The sequence below is a fragment of the Silurus meridionalis genome, chromosome 26 (genome assembly GCF_014805685.1).
Source record: "Silurus meridionalis isolate SWU-2019-XX chromosome 26, ASM1480568v1, whole genome shotgun sequence".
Classification (NCBI taxonomy): domain Eukaryota; kingdom Metazoa; phylum Chordata; class Actinopteri; order Siluriformes; family Siluridae; genus Silurus; species Silurus meridionalis.
Genome location: NC_060909.1, coordinates 3434682 through 3458041, shown reverse-complemented (window position 1 = coordinate 3458041; position 23360 = coordinate 3434682). Strand labels below are relative to the sequence as shown.

The window sequence follows — 23360 nt, the reverse complement described above, 5'->3', positions numbered from 1 at the left end:
CAAAAACCAGATGCTGGTGCACATTTCAGGTACTTCATTATGTAGATGACTAAGAAAATCTATGCTTGTGGAGGTTGTGCTCATTCAGCCATAGGAGTGTTGGTAAAGTCAGGTACTGATGTAGGTGATTTGTGGAGGACTGGGATGCAGTCAGCGTTCCAATTCATCCCAAAAGTCTTCTAAATGGTAAGGGTGAGAGCTCAATAGGATAAGATCTTCCACTCCAAACTATGGCTATGCATAGGGGCATCATCATGCTAGAACAGGTTTAGATCTCCTAGTTCCAGTGATTAAAAATGTAAATGCTAAAACATGCAAACACATTGGATATCTTCAACTTTGTGCTAACAGCTTGCTGAAGAACCACATAAGGCTGGAAAAGCCAGGTGTCTCTAATACATTTGTCCCAATAATGTACTTGTAGACTGTTGTTTTATAGCCTATACATCTTTCAGAGTATTTTTTGGTTAACATACAGCGCTATTCAAATACGGTTAAAAAAAATAGTCAGCGATTGCGAGGGATATAATTTAAAACTGTCTCATATGAACTTGTGAGGAGAAAAGAATTCGATTTGTTAACCATGACACAGATACAGATGTTTTGTGCACTAAAATTATACAGTGACCTTGTTAACCTTCTATAATTAATGTAAAAAGTCACCGCAAAATTATACTTTGGCTTGCAAAGAGCAACATGTGTAAAGTGCTGAGTATGGGATTTAAAATACACTTACCATATGGAGTGACTGTGACAGAAGTCCAGTGCTGAGATGATCTGTCTGAAAAACTTCCTGGCCTCTTTGGGTGTTAATCTGCCCTTCTTCACCAGGTAGTCGAAAAGCTCCCCACCAGACACGTGCTCTAGAACCAAATATCTGGCAGAAACACAGGAGTGTGCAGTTTGGCATTTTTTTACAGATATCCTGATCCACAGAGACCAAAAAAAGATCTCATTTATACTATTAAGCACTTGAGAGTTAAAGGCTTTTCTCAAGCAACAGCAGCTTGGTGGTGCTGAGACTTGAACCTCACAACCTTCTGTTCAGAAAATCCAATGTTTTAAACACTGAGTATCACCATGTCTACCACTGTGATCCATTTCTGAATTTGTTTCCGTGTGTTTGATTGTCAGTGAAATCATTTCTTCACATATCATATCAAGGTTAGGAAGCTGCATAGGGCCATGATACAGATGGAGCACAGAGGGGGTCTTTATCAAGGCCCCAACAGTGACACCTTGGTGATACAGGGGCTTGAACCCATGACTTTTCAATCAATAACCCAGAGCCTTACACTGAGCAACAACTGGCTCAAGTTTCGTGAACTTTGACCTACGAATTCGTATCATATAATGAAGAGAGACCAATAAGGGCCGTCACAATGTCCAGTATATTTTTGCAGCAGGTATCAATCTAGTGTGACTGTTTAGGGTTTATCGATGCGTTTTGGACTTACGGTGCTTCATTACTCAAAGCTTTCTTCCTTCAGATCAAGTAAATCAGGTTGAAATTGTTGTGCTTCAAGGCAGGCAATGCGAAGTGGTGCAGAACTTCAGATGTGTATTGTTCAGATGCAAATGTGTGTGTGTGTGTGTGTGTTTATAGCCCATTTTTCCTGTGTTAATGGCGAACACACTTCCTCCTCATATGCCTATTCAAACAGAAGTATTTGCAGAAGCGTACAGTGCGCTCGCCCAGCGACGCAGAGGGAAACAGACACACAGATCCTCTGATTTATTAGTCGATTAAAGGATTTTCTCATGCGATCACCTGTCAGGGCAATTTAAATTAGGGATGAATTCATACTTGATTTGCGAGCACAAAAAAAAACAACATTTTTAGGCAAACATTTTTCACGTCCGCTCGAGCCATCCGTCTGTATCATCAGTATGATATTAAGAAAAAATGAATTCCTTGGCGGTTTCCACGGTGACGCCTTTGATCAATTATTGAAAACAGCATTAGGCCGAACCGACGGAGCTCAACGTCGAGAGAGAGATACCGAGACACAACCTCTGCTACGTCACGTGTCGTGAAACTCATACACATGAAAAGAGATGCGTGTACTTACAAATATTTCTTATTTTCATACACGTCGTGCAACTTCAGTACGTGAGGGTGTTCTATAAGCTTCAGGATTGCGATTTCCCTCTCGACCTGTGGAGAAAAATGAAGAGAGAAAAAGAGGGGAAACATTTTTTTACCTGTACAAATAAGGAGTTAAATATTTACATGTGTCTATTCTAAAAATAACCGACCTTTGGACCTATAATAAAGCACTAATGATTGTAATACCATTCTGCTGCGATTTGTAGAAAAAGCAAAAGATGCAGTTCATGGATATTATCCTGTCAGGATGTGTCTAATCAGTGCTCCAGCTCTTTCATTAAGAGGCTAAACATTAATCAGTGCTTGGCAAGCGGATAAATAAAGCAAGAACCCAACAGCAATGCGAAACAATGGGTTGGAGGAAACTTGAGAGAGATTGGGAAAAACTAATATAATATATACAGGAAATGCAAATCATTCGTCATGCTGAAAACAACCGGGCATGAAAAAACGTGTTCTGGGTGTTCTGAGCTGCACGGCATCGGGAGAAAAGCTTCACCGATGGTGATTTTTAAACGCACGACGATGCAAAAAGATAAACTCTCGAGAGAAATAGTTGTGAAAGGAAGGAGAAAGACAGTGAACAATGACTTCCTTGGTAGGCGACTGTTTAGATACCAGCCGTGTAACAGACACTGTCTTTCGTTAAAGCCTGTGTAAAGTTTATTAGTTTCAGTGTAGACGTATTTATGTTCAAAATAAACATCTTTGTCAAATTCAGTGGGTGCGGCTTATATTTGGGTGCGCTTAATAGTCCAGAAATTACGGTAATATAAAATGTAACCGAACCATGACTTCAAAACCGAAGTACGTACCGACACGTCTATCTATCCGTCTGTCTATCCGTCTGTCTATCTATCTATCTATCTATCTATCTATCTATCTATCTATCTATCTATCTATCTATCTATCTATCTATCTATCTATCTATCTATCTAGAGTATGTTAAAGCTCTGTTAGCGTTATTTAAAGAGCAAACAGTAAAGCTGTTCTTCATGCAATGGGAAGATTTTTCAATTAAAATAAAGTGGAACATCTGTACAGTGATATATTTGTTTGGTAAAAATAGACCCTCATGTGGTTAAATGACTTTGTTCGTTGCATAAAAACAAAAGAAACATGCACGTTTGTCTCAAAAACCACACACGGTATATATATTATAAACCTAAACGGCTGTAGAGAGCTAGTGTCACACTCGAAACAAATTATATCATTTACATTCAAATTTATAAACAGAGAGTAACAAAGCAGTCATAACCCGAGTATGAAGGATTATGGAGGACAAGGAAGAGGATGAGGACAGCAAAAATAATCCATTATTAGACAAGTGAGAGACAAAGGGTGTTGTAAACTGTGGGATAATCATGTGACATGGCATGTAAAGTGCAAGGTTCAGATTAGATTAGATTACATTTTGTCATTGCACATGTTACAGTGCATTAGCATTTAACCAGAAGTGCATTTGTAGCAGTGTAAGATATTGATATATGTACAGGTTGGTATGGCTATGATATCTGTAATAAATAATGATAAAAGAATGAATAATATGATATAAATAATATGAATATAAATAAACAGTACATGGAAACATGGAAACATAAATTTATATATATATATATATATGGATGGAAGATATATTTAATTCCAAAGGTGAATTGAAAAGCTTATAATATACTATATGGACATAAACTTTGGAATACTTAAACTTTCCAGCTGTGTGTGCTTACTGCTCTCCAAACTGGAATAATTATAGGACTTTGGATGCACTAGAATTACATTTTCTCCTTTAAAGGTGTCCACAAATATATAATACATAGAAATATTAACAAAAAATACATTTAAACCTTTAAGATTTTCCCTAATGATTGAGCCTCAGGTTTGGATGGTGAGGAAAAAACTCCCTCAGATGACAAAGAAACCAAGAAAGGAACCAAACACCAAAGGGAACCTATCCTTAGCTATATTACCTATTATAAATAATTCCTGAAAATATCATTGTACTACAGGGCCAAAAGATGCAACTGTGACAGGAGAAGAAGACACAGGTTTTTAGGTTTATTCCAAATGTGGACCAAATAAAATAAACCCTTTCAAGTCTGGAAAAAATTTTTGATTGTGTTGATTTTTGTTGGTTCACAAATAAATGTAGGAGCTTCGGAAAAGGAAAGCGTATTCATCAACATGCTCAGGGCTGGAAGTCTCTGTAAAAAGTCTAAAGAAGCCAAGTGACTCCCCTACAACAGCTGCTCCTTCTCACATCAGTGCTCTCTACAGGCCGCATGTTGATAAGAGTGCAGATACAGGTACCTGGAGTTCATATCAGTGTCTGAACAAAGAGTGTGCATCTACCAGACATGCCAGCTTATCTCTCACACACACACACACACACACACACACACACACACACCTGCAACTGCTTACCCCAGCCACACATACTTACATGCGAAAACGTACTAGAGATTTGCATAGAGTTCTTATTAAATTTAATCGGTAACAAAAAGTAGAGCAAAAAAAGAGAAATCTGGGACTTTGCTATTTTTTGGTTATCACCTGAATTAAAACTTTTTCAAAAGAACAAACTGTTCTTCAATTAAAGGCCTGCACATGCTGTACACATTACATTTCCACCTCCGATGCTCATTTTTTTTCTTCACAACAAACCAACATGGCTACCACTTCATACTCACCTCTGGCAATAACACTACGCTTTGGATGAAATGCATGAAGCTATGCAACATTCCACTTATTACAAGAGCAAACAGTTGTCTCCAGTATTATCCATCATGGAACGTTCTGCCCAGTCACCGCACCTCAATCCTATTTAACTGCTCTGGGTTAACCTGGATGAGGAACTGGGTCAAGAAGAAATCTCCAACTAGTGTAGAAGGCTGGAGTGTTTGAGCTGAATGTTCAGAGAAAAAAACTGGGGACGTAGTAGCTTACAGGCATAGAACTTTGGATTCAAAGATCATGAGATCAAATCGCAGCTATACCAATCTTCCACTACTGGGCCCTTGAACAAGGCCCTCAACCCCATAGCTGCTCAGATAAGATAAGAATGAGATCGTCACTCTGCATGAGGGCATCTGCCAAAATACTGAAAATGTAATGCAGAGAGTGTGTAAAGCTGTTCTCTATGCTAAGGGCATTTGCATTATTTATTGGTCATAGTAAACCTCCATGCTGTTAAATGATCTAGTCTGCTGCTTAGAAACAATATAAACATGCATGTGTGTCTCAAAAACTAGACGAGGTGATTCCAAACCTTTAACAGGCTCTGTATATATTCACTCTTTACAACGTAAATACATGTGTAACAAATAAATGAGAAATTATGCTATTCAAGGATTATACGAGCTGCTTTAATGCACTGGGAATGAAAGTGAGAGCTGGAACGGTTGATTCTGAAACTTTGAACGCACAGCATGGAAGGCTTAGAGAATCTAGGAGACGGGTCTTCCTTGCCAGAATGTGTCTTTTTTTTCACAATGGTAACATTATAAGTCACTTCTAGTCACTTTGTAATACAAATAATATGCACATTTCTGCTATAATGGCTTGGATTTCAAGCACCATGGACAGTTTTACATTCTCAATCAGTGGACAGCTGATAACCTCAACAAATGCTTCATTGATAAACCAATAGTACAGTGAGTATTCATTGACAACCAGATGAGGACGATTCCTTTTGGAGTCGGGTTCCTCTCAAGGTTTCTTCCTGATCCTGTCTGAAGAAGAACTGCTGTATTTACCATTGCCTCATTTTTTCTTTAACCACTACTTTTTTAACCATTTCTTTAATCTCCATTTGGGGGACAAACATTAGTTAGTACTGTCTATACATCCCTTAGCATGGTCATACATTGATACACATACACACACACATGCCTACATCCATCCCCAGCAACCTGGGAAACAATGACAGACTGAAAGGAAATTGTCATTTTATTACCATCAAAGACTCAATTCTTCAAAAGGTCTGTCACTCGGACCTCTGTGGCAGAGCGAGAGAAAAAAACTAATAAAAAGCTTTATCTGCCAACCCTTGCTGCTATATCAAACTCTCAGTCATGGCAAATGCCTCCAAATTTCACTTCTACTTTCTCAGGAAAACAGAGAGAGAAAAGGAATGTGAAGTGTGTGAGATACTTGTACACATGCATACCAATAATCAGTTCTTTTCTTAAGTCTGGTAGAGTAAGCACCCTGGGAAGTCATTAAATATGCTTTTTTTGGTTAGAGGGGTCTAAATGAAATGCTCAGACTGCTTAAAGTAGGGATACTTAAGCAGAACACACAACACACACAATTCAGCAGACACTTTATCACACAGAGCAACTTAAGTGGCTGTTTAAATAAATGCCTGATTGCTAGGCATCTATTGTTTTAATAAAGAAATTATGCATACTGCATATTGAGAATTTATTTGTTCAAATAAAGGGGATCGATAGGTAGATCAATAGACTTGAACTAGGAGATCAGAACCTGTTCCAGCATGACAATGTCCCTGTAAACAAAACCAGCCCTGTGAAGATATGGTTTACATGGGTTAGAGTAAATATCTTGAGTGGCCTGTTATAGACCTCTGACCTCCACCCTATTGAACACCTTTGAGATCAATTGGAGAACTGACTGCACCTCAGGCCTCCTCACCTACATCAGTACTTGACTTCAACACCCTTGTGGCTGAGGAACACAAATGTCCACATACACACTCCAAAGTCTAATGGAACATCTTCCCAGAAGAATGGAGGTTATTATAGGAGCAAATGGGGACTGAATGCACAATGGAATCTCCATAAAGAATATTTAAATTTTATGGTCTAGTTTCCATACAAACTTTAGTCCATACAGTGTTCAGTCATGTTAAAGAGAATTTTAACAGCACAGATTTTAATAATGAGCGTTTAATGTTTCAGTTTAATGTTTCTGTTTGAAAATAAATAAATACAGAAGAGGCTAAATTAAAACCTTCAAGGCAACACATTGATTCACGACGTCCATTTTTTACACGGATACAAAAAATAAACTCCAGCGAAAAATAAATTTTAATCAATAAACATGTGTTATACTGATGAGCCTCTGAAGTCTCTGAAGTCTCACATCACCAAAATCCTCTATGATGTACAATTCTGGTAATTAAAACCGTCCGTGTGGAAACATAGCAAAAATTCAGTTTGATGTCGTGATGTTTTCCGTACAGTGGAACCTTGGATTGCGAGTAACCTGCTTTACGAATGCTTTGAAGGACGAGCCAAAATCTTTCAGCAAAATGTAACTTGCATAATGAGCGAAAAGTTGCATTGTGAACACTGAGCATCTCGTGAACAACATGCCAACGACTCGCGTTTAACTGAGACAATGGTTCATTTTCTCTCGCTTCATAAAACAATGAGACCTCAGTTCAGCTTCCTGCCTATTCTTCCTCATTCGGCATGTATCCCTCGTACAGGCTGCATTCGCATGAACGTACTGTTTACTATGGAATTGTGACCATGTGTGTTCTCATGGAAGGAGAGTCTCCTTCCAAGCAATAACCTTCCTCCTCCTCCTCCTCCTCCTCCTCCTCTCCTCTCCTCTCCTCTCCTCTCCTCTCCTCTCCTTCCTCTAGTCTCCCTTACGCCAGCCACAACTCTTGTGAAGTGCGGGTTAAATTTGTTTTATTTTTACTTTATATTGTGCACTCATTATTGTTATTTGTTTCAGATACATTTAGGACAATAATCTGTACATAAAATACCATGAAAAGATATATATATATATATATATATATATATATATATATTTGAGTGTGTGGAACGGATTATTACATTATTTCCTATGGGAAAATTCACTTTGCAGAGCGACTTTTCCCAATTTAAATGTTACTTGAAAACATTTTTGATTTGATTTGATTTACGAGAATATTTTGGCTTCATGCTCTATGTTGATTTACTAATATTAAACATACATTTGCATATAAAGCATCAATATATAATTCATTTATTTTTATGCTAAATGTTCTGTCCAAGTTGTTACTATGCAAACGATAAAATATTAGAATACGCACGATAATATAAACCTTTGATTAAATAAATAAATAAATAAATAAATAAATAAGTAAATAAGCACAAATAATAAAATTAAAAAAACACCTGCGTTCAGATTCAGAAAGTAATAATGCTGTGCTATGAAACACTGTGGTATTACTATTATAATATAATATTAAACCATAACATATGCTATAATATTATATTTATAATATTTATGTTAATTTATATTATATTAATGAAAAAATATACTGCCAGCTGTGTGTTCTTGGCGCTTGACAGTTTTTCTGCGATACATTTTTTTTTTCCAATGTATGTAGTGTGAACTGAATCCTATCAAAAAGAAAACAATCCAGATGTTGCTGCACAGAGTAACAGATAGATTGGATGTGTCCTTATTTCGAAAGCATCATTTGTACAGTGCTGGGATTGAATTCTGATTCGCTTGTAAGTGTAATGAATTAAAATATTAATGAAGTGTGGAATGAGTTTACAGTTAAAAGCCATGGACAATTATCCGTGAGATATGCACTGCAATCACTTATATGCAAAAGTCCAGAACACTCACAAAGACACACACACACACAAACACACACTCACTATTAGAGTTGTTCGTCGTATGGACAGGCAGTTATCCGTTTTCTACTCATTATACTACAGTGAAAGTGTTCACCTCAGTGCCCTTTCTTATTGGTTTAGCATGTTTAATCATTATCACTAGCGCAATAGCACCTTGCAAAAGTGATTATCAAGTGATTCATTTCCCTCGAGAACCGCATTTCAGACTCCTAAAGCCAAAATTTACAATCAAATCACAAGGTCAAATGACTGTAAGGCACCAACTGGAACGCTACTGGAAGTAATTTGATTTGAACTGATGACATGCATGAGCTGCGGCTCGGATATTCCATTTCTCTGCCTGCTTGAACTGCGAGGGGGGAAAAAACCCACAATGAATTGCTAATCCAGGATATTGAGAGAATCTGAGTGGTGTGTACATGTGTGTGTGTGTGTGTGTGTGTGTGTGTGTGTGTGTGTGTGTGTGTGTGTGTTGGGGAGTCACTTCACTAATGCTCTTTTGTTTTTGCTTCTTGATAAGAAATCCAATCCCCAGGCTCTTTGTGTAGGTTGTAACACAATGAATGTAAACAAGATTTATGATGAAGAGATTTAACCGCTATTAGACTCAAGTGCTGTGTGATTGCAGGGAGCTAATATGGCTAATTGAATGGCTTTTGTGTAAAAAAAAACAAAAACAAAACCCAACGCAGAAGTCGAACAGGGTGGTGCAAACAAGACAGTAAAGAGAAGTGAGAAGAAGAGATGGTAAAAGAGAGAATGGAAAGGAAAGGGAATAAGACAGAATAGAACAGAAGACACTAGAGGGCTTTGCCCTCAATATGCCAAGCACAACCTCAGTTCCAAAAAAATTGGGACACTTTTTATAATGCAAATAAAAACAGAATGCAATGTCACCACGTCCTCCGGGCTAAAGAGGAGAGGGACCATCTGGTTTGTCATCAGATCTCAGTTAAAAAAGCAACTAATGCTTCCATTCTGAAAATGTCTTTTTCAGGGAAAGCCTTGCATATTTGTGCAAGACAATGCTAACTACTGTACATACTGCATTTATTACAATAGCATGAATTTGTAGTAGAAGAGTCCAAGTGCTAAACTGACCTGCCTGCAGTCTAAACCTTTCAGCAAACAGAAAACACAACAAAGAACACCTCAGTTCCCAGATGTATACAGACAGAAGACGATTCTACACAGAGGTAAACATGGCCCTGTCCCAAATTTTTTAAAACCTGTTTCAGACATCAAATTTAAAATCCTATTTTTTCCTTAAAATAGTATATATTCTCATCATAATATTTTAATACAAAAGAATTTCAAATGTTGTTATCTAATGAATGAATCCAGGCTGAACATCCACCATATAAAACACAAGCAGCGAAAAGATGATGAATGTCTCTGTTCTCAGTCATGTTCACATTGCTGACTCCCTCTGTCTCATTCACGTTAACCCCAGACTTCTTACTGCCTTCTGCCTTGCTTGTTGTTAGCTTTGTAAACTAGCCTACGTCTGTATTGCCTGAGAGCCAGAAAATGATACACCAGGGGCAGGTTGAAAAAGCCACGCAATGACAGGAAATAAATTGATCTTGTCACCAAAAAGATTAAAACTAAAGTAACGAGTACAATTTGAAAATGTAAGAAGTAGAAAGTACAGATGTGTAAATAATTTATTGAGTGAAAGTAAAAAGTTGTCTGAAAAATAAATAGTAAACTACCTAAGTGCAGTAACGGAGTATTCGTACTTCATTACTTTTCATCTCTGCTGTTAACGCGTTTAACATCCTTGTACAAGTCTACTGGACACCAACACTCTGCTTTATGCTTGATTTCTTTTGCCCTAATCCATTTATTTTTTTCATCCGCCTACAACACCTACTTCCTTACAAACATTCTTACTCCTCTACAAATGATCTACCTAGAGGTGCCAAAAAAAGCCATAAGGAAGCAAGTCGTTGGCATATCGGTCCTGCTCCTTTAATAAACATGGAGCCCGGTCTGCTCCTGCAATGCTCCTGGGAGTCACGGTGGCTTTGTAGCTAATTAACTCCAACACATGTGCAAACAGACACTTGTGCATCGCAGGGTTGGTTGAGGTTAAACCAGCGGACCTTAGCGCATGGCTGAGAGCGCTATTCCAGCTCAACTAATACCTCCTGAGACATCAGGTACAATGTACACCACCATCAGTGCAGATTAAACACCGTTCCTCCTTCCCCATGACAATTGCCCGATTAATCTCAGTCAAGCTAACAGCTGTGTCTGAAATTCACACACAATCAGAAGGCCGAGGGCTTCGAGTGACAGTGCAACAAATGACAGCATTACAGCGATCATAGAGACGGATCTGTGTGAACGGAAATGCCGAAACGTTCCTGCCCAGATATGGATTTTTTCCAGTGTCAAAGCAATATATTGCACATCTTATTGGTAAGCTACCCAGATAAGTGAAATAGTCAACTTTTCATTTCTTTGAAAGCTGTAATGACACCGCTCACGGGTGCACACATTCGTGGATTAATGGGTCTCCGGGGTGGAATCGGAACCTTGCTTATTATTATCACATACATCAACAAAATGTGGCAAACTGCCCATTTCTGTAAGATCACATCATCAAGTCATCAGAGTGTACAAGCCAAACATCCAAGGTTTAATCCTGTCAGTCTCACTCCCACCTCATGTCTTGGCCTAGCAGATAACCACATCTTCATTTAGTGTAGGGGGGGTGGGGGGTTTGGGTAGGATGAGGTCCATGAAAAAAGTCAAGACATGATCTATCCTACCTAGGAGTCTTAAAGAATAGTAATCAGTATGAGGTAGTATACTGTAATTTGGTAATATTTTAACACATCACATTACATAATTTTGCAAAACGGAGCAATTTAGACTACCTTAGTGTAACCTTCTGTTTAACCTATACAGAATATACACTATATGAACAAAAGTATTATTATAGTACACCTGACCTTTCCTGCCATATGTGGTTCTTCTCCAAACATTTACCACAAAGCAGGAGGGACACAATTGTACAGGACGTCTTTGGATGAAGTATAATAAAATTTTGCATTCACTTGAACTTGGAAACCCAAACCTGTTCCAGCATGGCAATGCACAAAGCAAGGTCCATGAAGATCTGGTTTACATGGTTTGGAGAGGAAGCTTTTAAATGGCCTGCTATAGAGCTCTGATCTCAACCCTACTGAACACCATTGGGATGAATGTAAACATTGACTAACACCCTTGTGACTGATTCACAAACACACTCCTAAATCTAGTGGAACTTCTTAGAAGAGTGGAGGGAATTATAAGAGCAAATTGGGACCCAATGTGGAATGCGATGCTCAAAAAGCAAATGATCAAGTGTCCAAAAACTTTTGGCAATATAGTGTATAAATGTGGAAGCGGGCACATGGTCGTACAATTTTGTTGCACCGCTATTGTCAGCGTAAAATTTTAAAATTGGAAGTCAAACCATCGTAACTCGAGAACCCTCTCTACATGCACAGTTAAAAATAATAATAAAGTAGTGTATGATACCACTGGTTGGAACCTATGACCCAAATTTTGTGTTTTTTTGTTGATTGTTTAACATAAAGAAAAATGACATAAGACAAGAACAGATGTGGGCTTTACTGTGAGCAAGCCATAAATCATAGCTGGAATTGGCGATACTTCACAATGAGAGAGACAAAGCAGGGTATAAACAGACAAACTCATCAAAGACTAACATGAAACAGGTGAACACCACAGGTAAGAGACTAATGACATGGCAAGGGATGGACAAAAAGGACAAAAATCTAAACAAACGACACTTGGCAATACAAAGAAAAGCAGATGGTGGAATTCAACTGTGTGCTCAAAGGAAACATTTGTGACAAATTGACTTCGGAAGACAAAACGAACAGCTTTCTCATTTCCTCTCTGTCAGAAAGTTCATCTTCTGAAGCGGGAATTCTTAATGCCACACCACTGCATTTTTCCACAGCACATACACCATGCAATTTGCCATAATTGATCTGACTAATCCGCCTTCTTACACACTCAAACAGCATTGAGTTGAACTGTATAAAACAGAATCTTTACTAATTTCAAGTGAAAAAATCATGCCCTGGGTATTTATGGCTAATGGGTTGAATTTCATTTCAAGGTTCAAGAACTGAGGTTCATTTATTCACATTTACTATTATGAACAAATGTTTGTGGACACCTCATCCATTCCACATTTAGCCCGATGTGCTGGTATAATAACCTCTAGGTTCTAGATTTTTTTCAGATGTGTTCATTCAGTCATAATGGTGTTAGTAAAGTCAGGTGCTGATGTAGGTGAGGTGAGGAAGCCTGGGGTGCAGTCAGTGTTGCAATTTATTCCAAAGGTATACAGTAGGGTTGTCAAAGCTTCCACTACAACCCATGTAAAGCATATCTTCATAAAGCTCACTGTGTGAACAAGAGGTTTGACATGGTGGAACAGTTTGTAACCATAATGGAAACCGGATGTTTTTTGTGTTGTAGGGTTACATTTTCAAGGGTTTGCTTAGATGGATAAACCAAAAATCTGAGGTGAACATCCTGTAATATTAGTTAGCATACCTAAAGTATTTAGTCCTCTGATAGTCTGAACCATGAAAGTACTTTGGAAGTCAATTCAGAGCTGTAGTACTAGTATTCAATTCCATAGCTCTCAAAATACCATGACAGAGTTCAGGAAGATCAAGAGTCCATGATTCACCTTTAAATTTATGCCTACAATCGTGTGTATGTTTTTGTACACTGAATCTCACCTATGCACGTAGAAACTAATTTTTGTGTCTTAATTGCTATAAAAGGCAATTATGTCTTCCAGTGTAGCCACTTAATGAAAGAACATTAACATAATTAAATGTAAATTGTCACACTCATTTGCACTGACATTGACTGGGAAGAAAGTACAATGTGTAGGGGAGATCAGCTCACTAACTCCATGTTGTGTGTAGAGGTCATGTGTTTACATATCACCGAGAGGCAGATGAAAGTTGGTGGACGTGTAGAAATATACACCAGACTGTTGTTTTGTGGAGCAGAGGTGAACATCACTCAAGAGTCACTCCTCATTGTCCTCAAGGGACAATACTATAGAAATAAAACTCTGATATATTTTAGAGTATTCAATGTGAAGTTTGTGTATAAGTACAGATTTACTGTCCTTATAAAATAACGCAATAAACAGCCATCAGCCAAATAACTATCAATAAAAGTAAGTACACCCTCAGTGAACATGTCAAAACTGTGCCCACAGGGTCAATATTTTGTGTGAGCACCATTGTTATCTTGCACTGCCTTAATCCTCCTGGGTATGGAATTTACCAGAGCTGCACAGGTTGTTGCTGAGATCCTCTTCCACTCCTCCATAATGACATCACGGAGCTGCTGGATGTTAGACACATGGCGCTTCTCCACCTTATGCTTGAGGATTCCCACAGTTGCTCAAGAGGGTTCAGTTCTGTAAACATACTTGGTCACTCCATCACCTTCAGCTTCCTCAGCAATGCAGATGTCATCTTGGCAGTGTTTTTGGGGTGGTTATGTTGAAAAACTGCGGTTCGGCTCAGTTTCTGAAGGGAAGGCATCATGTTTTGCTTCAGAATGTCACAGTACATATTGTTCCCCCTCAATGAACCGCAGCTCCCCAGTACCAGCAGCACTCATGCAGCCCCAGACCATGATGCTACCACCACTAGGCTTAACAATTTTCTTGGTATTCCTCACCTGACGCACAGAACGAAGACTCAATTTCTTTGACGGACCCTTGCGAGGTCTGTTCCGAGTGGAACCCGTCTTAGAAAACCTTCGTATGACCATGGCCTGAGAGAATTGTACTCAAAGCACCAAATTTTCTCGATCCTAATATTGTTCATATTGTTTAATGTATTATAAAAAAATATCTAATTATAAATGTATTAAATAAATGTATTATAAAAAAAAAATAATTATATATATATATTTTTATAAAGGTTAACTTTAAGGACATATAAACCCAGAACCAAAAATAAATTAAATAAAAAGTACTAAAAATAAATGTCACAAAAGAAAAGAATCAAGGCAAGAGTGAGAAAACATTTTTTTAGTAGCCTATTTAGGTGCTGAGGTTATTTGTGCAATAACACTATCTAATATAGGTTTTAAAGGGTGCCAATACTTACGTATAGAACTAGACACTAGTGGCATTAACTGGGATTGCCTCCAGCACCAACATATCTAATCCTTACTAAATCCTTTAAATACATTTGACCTTTCGGACCTTTTTTGACGATCTGTGAAGTAATAATTAAAAAAATAATAATTCTTTGGATACAGTGATGATTCCATAGAAATCCTACTAACCTACAGCCAGTCTTTCTTGAGATATCACTCAGACAGGAGCACAGAAAAGCAGGAAATATAAAGCCTCCATCACTTATCACCAGCAGACACTCAGATAAACTAAAATGCCCCATAAATCATTATCCATGTACCATTCTGCATCCTTTACCTAGAGTCACTCCATCCTTTCCAGCAGGGGGAATCTACACCAGCATCGCATGCTGCATGGAAATCGATACTTAAACAGCTTTGTATTGGCCTGTCATTCGCTGAGCACAGTGTTTGTGTGATCGATAGCAAATCTACTGCTCTCCAAGTCTCAGCTCTATTCTAACACATTTACGCCTTTAAAGCGTAAATGCAGTGCGGCAAATACGCCGCATTTCCCCCGCTTTTTTATAGCCTCTAACCTGCTGTGATCAAACATCATCCCGGACAATACGGAACTTGAACAGCGACCCGTCAATACGACTTCGACTAACGGAAGTCGACAGGCTGCTGTAATGAGCTTTGGATTCGGAAAAATATTATTAAAGAAAACACGGTTAGCGAAACTTTATTTGATGAGGGACTACTTTCTTTACAGTGGGTGGAATGTTTTCAGTCACTGATAGTCAATAAATATTCATTTTGGCAGATGATTTAATTCAAAGCAACAAGAGCTGAAGAAGACAATAAAGTTCAAGAACCAGGAGATGGAACGCTGCCAGTTAAAATCACAACTGAGCTACAACATTGTTACACTCAGAATCCTCCCTTCCTCCCTTCCTTTCCGCCCTTCTTTCTTTTACTTTCTTGCTTATTTTCATGTTTATTTTTTTCCTTTCTTTTCCTCTTTTTTCGTTTCTTTGCTTATTCCATTCTTTCTATATTTCCTTCCTTCCTTCCTTCCTTCCTTTCTTCTATTCTTTCTTTTTTTTATTATTATTAAACCAACGGTATGGAAATGCTCTTTCGACTTGCCACACTACTCAGGTTAACCCAGATCTCAGTCATCACCATTTGACGATGAATAGCGAACCTTTCACCTTCACATTCTGTCACTGCCTGAATGCCATCATAATCACGGCTCCCAGATGTCCACGACAAATCGATCCAGCTGTCATGGTCAGGCTTCAATAGACATGTTCCACAGCTATAAATCTACACTAATGGACTTTTTTCTGGAATCGTCTCATCTCCATTCAAGTATAATGACACTGCCCGAGTTGGTGGGGAAGGTCAAGGGTGACCCTTGGGACCGAACATATAAAGTTAACATAGTGGCTTTATCTCCTTGGGGGCAATTCCCACTGATAAAATCATCCATCGAAGTGAGCAGAAACAACATGCACCCGGGGACAGTCGGTTATGAGCACTTGTACTGACCAACCAATAAACTTCAACTACACATATTTCAACTGTCCCATTCTTGTATTTAAGCAAAGGGATATGTCTTTAGACTGCAGTATTTACCCTGTACGGCTGAATGGATAATATTATCAAGGTCGGGGAAACCCAGGAGAGAAACAAAACACAACAAACACTAATGCCTTGGAAATGAAGAAAAAAGTAAAATGATCAAGAAAATATTCTGAGATGTAAAGAGGACCTTTCTTTCTTTCTTTCTTTCTTTCTTTCTTTCTTTCTTTCTTTCTTTCTTATTTATTTATTTATTTATTTATTTATTTATTTGTCCTTTTTTCTTTCTTCTTTTCATATTTTTTTCTCTTTCTTTCTCTCATCTTTCTCTCTGTCTTTCTTTCTTTCCTTTATTCCATACTTCCTTACTTCCCTCCTTCCTTCCTTTCCTCCCTCCTTTACTTCTTTCCTACTTTAAAAATTTATTTCTTTCTCACCTTCAATCTTTTGGTCCTTCTTTTCTTATTTCCTTCCTTTCATCTTTTCATGTTTCTTTCTAATACAGTATTCAGAGCTGACTGATTTGATGCACCTCTCAGTCTCAGAGTGGGATATTTTGATTTATTTTGGAATTTCTTCTTTTTTTTTTTTTGGACTGAAAATGGGGCCAGCGTTGGTAAAAAGTCGCTCACAAGCAGCAGATGTGTGGAGGGGCGTGTTGACTTTTAATCACATCGTCAACAGAGGTGCAGAACGTAATTAGTAACAGAGATTGTAAATTAAAATCGTGGATTAAAAATGATATCTATTGAATCCTAATTGTAGTTGAGTAAAAACTGCTTATATCTTTGTTACTCAGCAAAACAAACAAAAAAAAGCAGCCAAAAAATGTACAGTATGAAGCACATTTACTCTGTAAACACTGTACACTGTTAATGTTATTTAATAAAGATGATACGATTATAATGAGAGCAAAACCTCGAAGCAGAGCACAAAACACAGGGACAAAGATTAATATTCCATTACTTGTGTTCAGGCTAATTGAAGTGATCCCTTGTCTCAGCTTCCTAATCATTTTGGTCCGATTAGGGTATTGTTATTTCAATAAATTATCGCCATCGATTCAGGAGAAGTGTACAGCATTTAAAATCCTGCTGTAATTGAAACACAATGCGAGTCTAAGGTTGTGTGTATGGGGGGTGGGGGGGGGGTGGGGGATTGTTAATTAATTGCACTAGCATGAACGTAAATCAAAGTCGCCACCTGTTGTCGTAGCAACTGCCCGATATGCAAATAACTTCATTACTCTCCTTCAGTAAACAGCTTGACCATTTTCACACATGAAACCTCAGATCATGTGAAGTGCTTTTAGTTTAAAAAGTATTGGGACACCTGACATTTTCAGCCATATGTGGTTCCTCCTCTAACTGTGACTACAAAGTTCAAGACACACGATTGTAGTGAACCTGTTTACATGGGTTTGAGTGGAAGATCTTGAGTGGCCTCCTATAGGAGCTTTAACCTCAACTCTTTTGGGATGAATTAGATGCTCACCTCATCTACATCAGTTCCTCATTATACATGAGTGATTGAGCAGACTCAAATCTAGTGGAACATCTTACTAGAAAACTGGAGGTTATTATAACAATAAATGGAAAATGAAAAGATCAGATATTGTGATTTGTGGTGATAGTAGAGTCTGGAGAGGTGGAGGTACATGCTGGAGAGAAGGGGAATGAAAGTTAGTAGGAGTAAGACAGAGTACATGTATGTGAATGAGAGGGAGGGCAGTGGAGTGGTGCAGTTGCAGGAGAAGAGGTGGAGAAGGTGGAGGAGTTCAGGTACCTGGGGTCAACAGTGCAAAGTAATGGAGAGTGTGTTAGAGAAGTAAAGAAAAGTGTGCAGACAGGGTGGAGTGGGTGGAGAAGAGTGACAGGAGTGATTTGTGATAGAAGAGTATCTGCAAGAGTGTAAGGAAAAGTTTGTAGGACTGTGGTGAGACCAGCGATGTTGTATGGATTAGAGACAGTGGCATTGAGTAAAAGACAGGAGGTGGAGCTGGAGGTAGCAGAGCTGAAGATGTTGAGGTTTTCGTTGGGAGTGACGACGATGGACAGGATTAGAAACGTGTTTATTAGAGAGACAGGGCATGTAGGATGTTTTGGAGACAAGGTGAGGGAGGCGAGATTGAGATGGTTTGGACATGTGCAGAGGAGGGACATGGGGTATATCAGTAGGAGAATGCTGAGGATCGAGGCACCAGGAAGGAGGAAAAGAGGAAGACCAAGGAGGAGGTTTATGGATGTGGTGAGGGAAGACATGCAGGTAGTTGGGTGAAAGAGGCAGATGTAGAGGACAGGGGGGTATGGAGACAGATGATCTGCTGTGGCGCCCCCTAATGGGAGAAGTCAAAAGAAGAGGAAGAAAAAGAAGAAAAAAAAGAGGAAGAAGAAACCACCTACAAATCTACAAATCTTTGCTCAGGTGTCCAAAAACTTTTTTTCATGTAGTTTATGTGCCAACAACTGATACACAGATACACTGTATGGATAAAAATATTATGACACCTGACCTTTCCACCCATGTGTGGTTCTTTCACAAACTGTTACTGCAAACTTGGAGGTACATCCTTCTAGCAAGAAATTCTCCCTTTATTTGAATAAAGAGACCCAAACCTGCTCCAGCATGATGATGCCCCTGTGCACAAAGCCAGCTCCATGAAGATATGCTTTACATGGGTTGGAGTGGAAGATCTGCTATAGAGCTTTGACCTCAAATCTACTGAACACCTTTGGGATAAATGTGAACACTGACTGCACCCCAGGCCTCCTCATTTACATCACTACCTGAATTTACTAACACCCTTGTAGCTAAATGAGAACAAATCTTCACAAAATCTAGTGAAACATTTTTCCAGAATAGTGGAGGTTATTAGAAGTGTTTATTATTTTAATATTATTATTTTAACATTTCCACAAAATGTTCCATAAACTTTTGTCCATATAATGTACAAGGTCACATTTTTATCAATAACATCACAGATCAGGGTTATGAGAACAGCATTCTGAAGTTGTGAGGATCCTTCAATGGTGTCCATTTGATGCCTGGAAAAGAAGTAGCAGCATGTGGTCCTGACAGACCAGCAGAGATAAAGTCACTGCCAGAGCGTTCACTCTACAGTATATTACCCTACACAAGCCAAATGCACAGCAAATGTTAAATGTCCTGCTCCTGGATCAAGGGCTTTTCGAGATGAAACAAGCGTCTGTGACGATGAAGTGAAGAACAAAAATGTCTGCAGTCAAAGGTGGACAAATTCTGCCCAGGAGACAGAAGAGCTCCAATAGTCTAGACTGATGGTTTGGTTGCCAGCAAAGTACAGTAACAATAAAAGTAGCGGTGGACAGTAAGGAAGTACATGTAGTTTGTTACTGTACTTAAGTAGCTTTTAACGTATCTGTAACGAAATATTTCCAGTTAGTTTTACTTTAACTTCACTTAATTTCCAAGTCAAATATTTGACTTTTTATTCATTTTGCTATATCAGTCGTTCCTTTTTATTGATGCGCGGATAAAAACTGGTCAAGCACGCAGCAATCCACCAATCAGGGTTGAGCATGTGCTCTGTTTTGGACTCATTTTGATTGGTGCTTGGTGTATCTACTGATCACCAACATACAGTTCTGCATCAGTTCAAAAGAACATTTAGAGAGGAATAAATGACAGAATAAACTCCAAACTTCTGTGGCCTTATTTGTGCGATATTTTTAAGCGGTTGAAAAGAAGGTTTTGGTCTCATGATCATTGTAATAAAAATCAGTTAGTGTTTGAGTCATTAATATCATTCTATTAATAGATCAGTGTGCTGAGAGTCACATTCGAGTCTTTTCACATAAACTGAGTTGATTAAGCAAAAGATCTTGTGATAAAAATGATAATAGGAATATTATAGTTATAATAAATCATAGTACTTTGGATACCGAAGTATATTTAAAGGCAAAAACTTTTGTACTTTTACTTAAGTGAAAGTTTAAAGGGACACTTTTACTGGACTAATATTTTATGTAGTGTATCTCTAATTTAACTCAAGTACATGTTTGTGTACTTCATTCAACCTCAATAAAAAAGATAAAGAATTTATAAAATAGTCACTACCAAAAGCTGATTTGGCAAAGCATTGCTTTTTTTGAGGTTACCAAAAAAGTAAGCTCAATGCTAACAGCCCCAGGCTTCCTAGAGCAACCCACAGCCGTTCCCTTTCCTTCAGCTTTGCTTCAACATCATGGCGAGAGGAGGAGCTATCTACTCCGAGAGACAACAGTGTGCCCACTGAGCAGAGGAGGAGACACTCGGCCTGTATTCATTTATCAGAGCGAAGAGAAACGGAGAGGAGAGAATGATAGTGGTGTCATCACAGAGTGGAGATAACACGATTAGCTTCGGCTGTGATTCATCAGGCACTCGGTTACTGTTCCTTCCCGCTGCGGCGCAGCACAAACCTCTTCTTCCTTTATTACCTTCTTATGCCGTGTTCACTTCCACTTCTTGCTCTAATACCTTTATTCGCCGCACTCTCACAAACCGGGAGCGAGAGAAAAATACTTAAAAAAAAAAAAAAAAATCACTAAATCCCCCTTTTTTGTTGTTGTTTTTTAAAGTAGAATCGAATTTTATGAGGAAAAGTTAGAAGCAGAACACACAGCACACACTCTAAAAATGAGTATACACAAGTGTATACAAGTAAATTTTTGTTCCTTCAAAGTTTTTCTTTTGTTTTGTTTTTAAAAAAACTGAGTAAAAAAATTCCCTTCACTTGAACTACAGGACTCAAACATGTTTCAGCATGACAATGCCCCTGTACACAAAGACAACTTCATAAAGATATGCATGGGTTGCAGTGGACGATCTCGAGTGGCCTGCTATAGAGCTCCGACCTCCTACATCAGCACCTGACTTTACTGAAGCGCTTTGTGAATGAATGAGCACAAATCTCCACAAGGACACTGCAAAATCTAGTGGAACATTTTAGTCCCATTTTATTCAATATTTACTGTTATAACAGCATTAACTCTTCTGGAACGATTTTGGAATGTGTTTGCTGAGATGTCAGAGCTCTCCAGGAGGCTACACAAAGTCTTCTAATCCAACCCATGTATAGACTCAACTGTTTATCCAGATTTTGGGACTCCTAGTATGAGTGAAGAGAAAATGCAATGCAAGCGTAACGTTAGCACATCCAAAGATGTACTATACAATTACGTTTCTCAAACTTTGTGGAAAAATTTTGGAGAAGAACCACATATGGCTGGAAATGTCAGGTATCCCAATAATTTTGTCTAACCAGTGAATTTTACGTACAAAAAATAAAAACAATATCTTTCTGAGGCTGCCCGAGTTCCAATAATCATCATAATTCCAAATTACATGAATAATATGGCCACCTGATAAACACATTTTGCTAGTTTCAACATCTCATTCCAAAGATGATTGAAAAAATGTCTGCACTCTTCTAGGAGGATGTTCCACTAGGTTTTGAGGAAAAGCTGTGGGGATTTGTGATTTATTTCTGACACAAGAGCATTAATGAGATCAGACACTGATGTTGGGATGCCGAGAAGGTTCCCGTTCCAGTTCATCCCAGAGGTGATCAATGGGGATCACTTGAATGGCAGAACACTCGAGTTCTTCTAATTAAACCTTAACACACCATGTCTTAATTGAGCTCACATTGTGCACAGGGCCATCATCATACTGGAACTGTGTGTTTGAGCCTCCAGTAAAGGGGAAATTGTAATGCTCCAACACACAAAGACATTCTAGATAACTAATTGGCAGCATGCTACTGTAGCAACCTCTTGAGTCAACAGTCTGGAAAAAGTTAATGTATAGGTCAAATGTTTACACAGCGTTCATACTTTTGGTTATATATTGTACCATAAACCAGCAATAATCTGGTGGACCAAAGTATGGATCATGACTGGGTATCATGTAACCTAGCACAGACTGGACGAAGCAATCATGCACTAGCATGGGTTCCTCTGTTTGTTTTTGTCCAATCATGCGCATTCATCAATTAGCTTGTTAAAAGCAGATCATTGGACCATAATCACATTCATAGGCATCAAATTCTCAAGCTTTTGAAGCTAACCACTTTATCATTTAGGATGTCCCATATGTTAGCTTGATTTCATAACAGTGCTATTTTATTTCCTACACATATCAACCCTGCAAACAAAAGCAGCCCCACGTTTAAATCTAAAACAAATGCCAAAGATTTTGTTTCGTTCGGTCATACAGCCATCAGACACAGACTTCAATGAACAAATTGTACATTAAATCATACATTCATCTCGTTTATGTTCTCGTGCTGTCCACGTCTCTCCCGCCCGAGTGATCTCGCTTCTTCAACAACCTCTGCCTCGTGCTCCCATTAGATCGAGCACTCGACGAATAAACAAACATCGTCACAAATCACTTAGCTCGCCCTGCGCATGTCGACATCATTAGCAAAGGCCGACGTACGGCTGACGAAAGCATCCAAGCAAACAAGTTTCCTGTGAAGTACACTGCCGGTTTGGGGGGAGGGGTCGGGGGGTTGTCATACTGAGGTGCCATGCTCTATCTCTGAGTAAAGCATGATGGGCAATCAGCACTCTCTATCTGGGAGCTATGCTATCAAGGCCAGGCTAAGGCTGCAAGTCCACAAGGGTCATTGATCTGACCGATCATATCACTCAGCACAAAATCAGCAATGCATATGCTTAAACACCATTTAATCTGCGTGATTAGCAGAGTGGTTTGTTTGTATGCTAAATGTGGGATCACCTTAGAGCAGATGCGGAGAACATGAGGTCTTTCTGACCCTGCTGGAGAGGATAGTATCAGTATCAGAATACCTACTGATCCCATAGGGAAATACAATTTTTTGTTTTTAAATATTAGAAATGTAAAGATACATATTAAGT

The 23360-nt window shown here is 38.6% G+C and overlaps 1 protein-coding gene across 5 annotated transcripts in view; it reads right to left on the bottom strand.

Annotated features, from left to right (window-relative positions):
• The window catches only part of brsk2b (BR serine/threonine kinase 2b), a 185214-nt gene that overhangs the window by 53560 nt on the left and 108294 nt on the right, over nt 1-23360 (bottom strand). For all 5 annotated transcript variants that reach the window (XM_046841053.1, XM_046841056.1, XM_046841054.1 and 2 more), the window contains exons 3-4: nt 2073-2158; nt 737-877 (exon numbers count right to left, since the gene is read on the bottom strand). In XM_046841053.1, coding sequence (XP_046697009.1) covers nt 737-877; nt 2073-2158 — 227 coding nt within the window. The remainder of the gene's footprint in view (nt 1-736; nt 878-2072; nt 2159-23360) is intronic.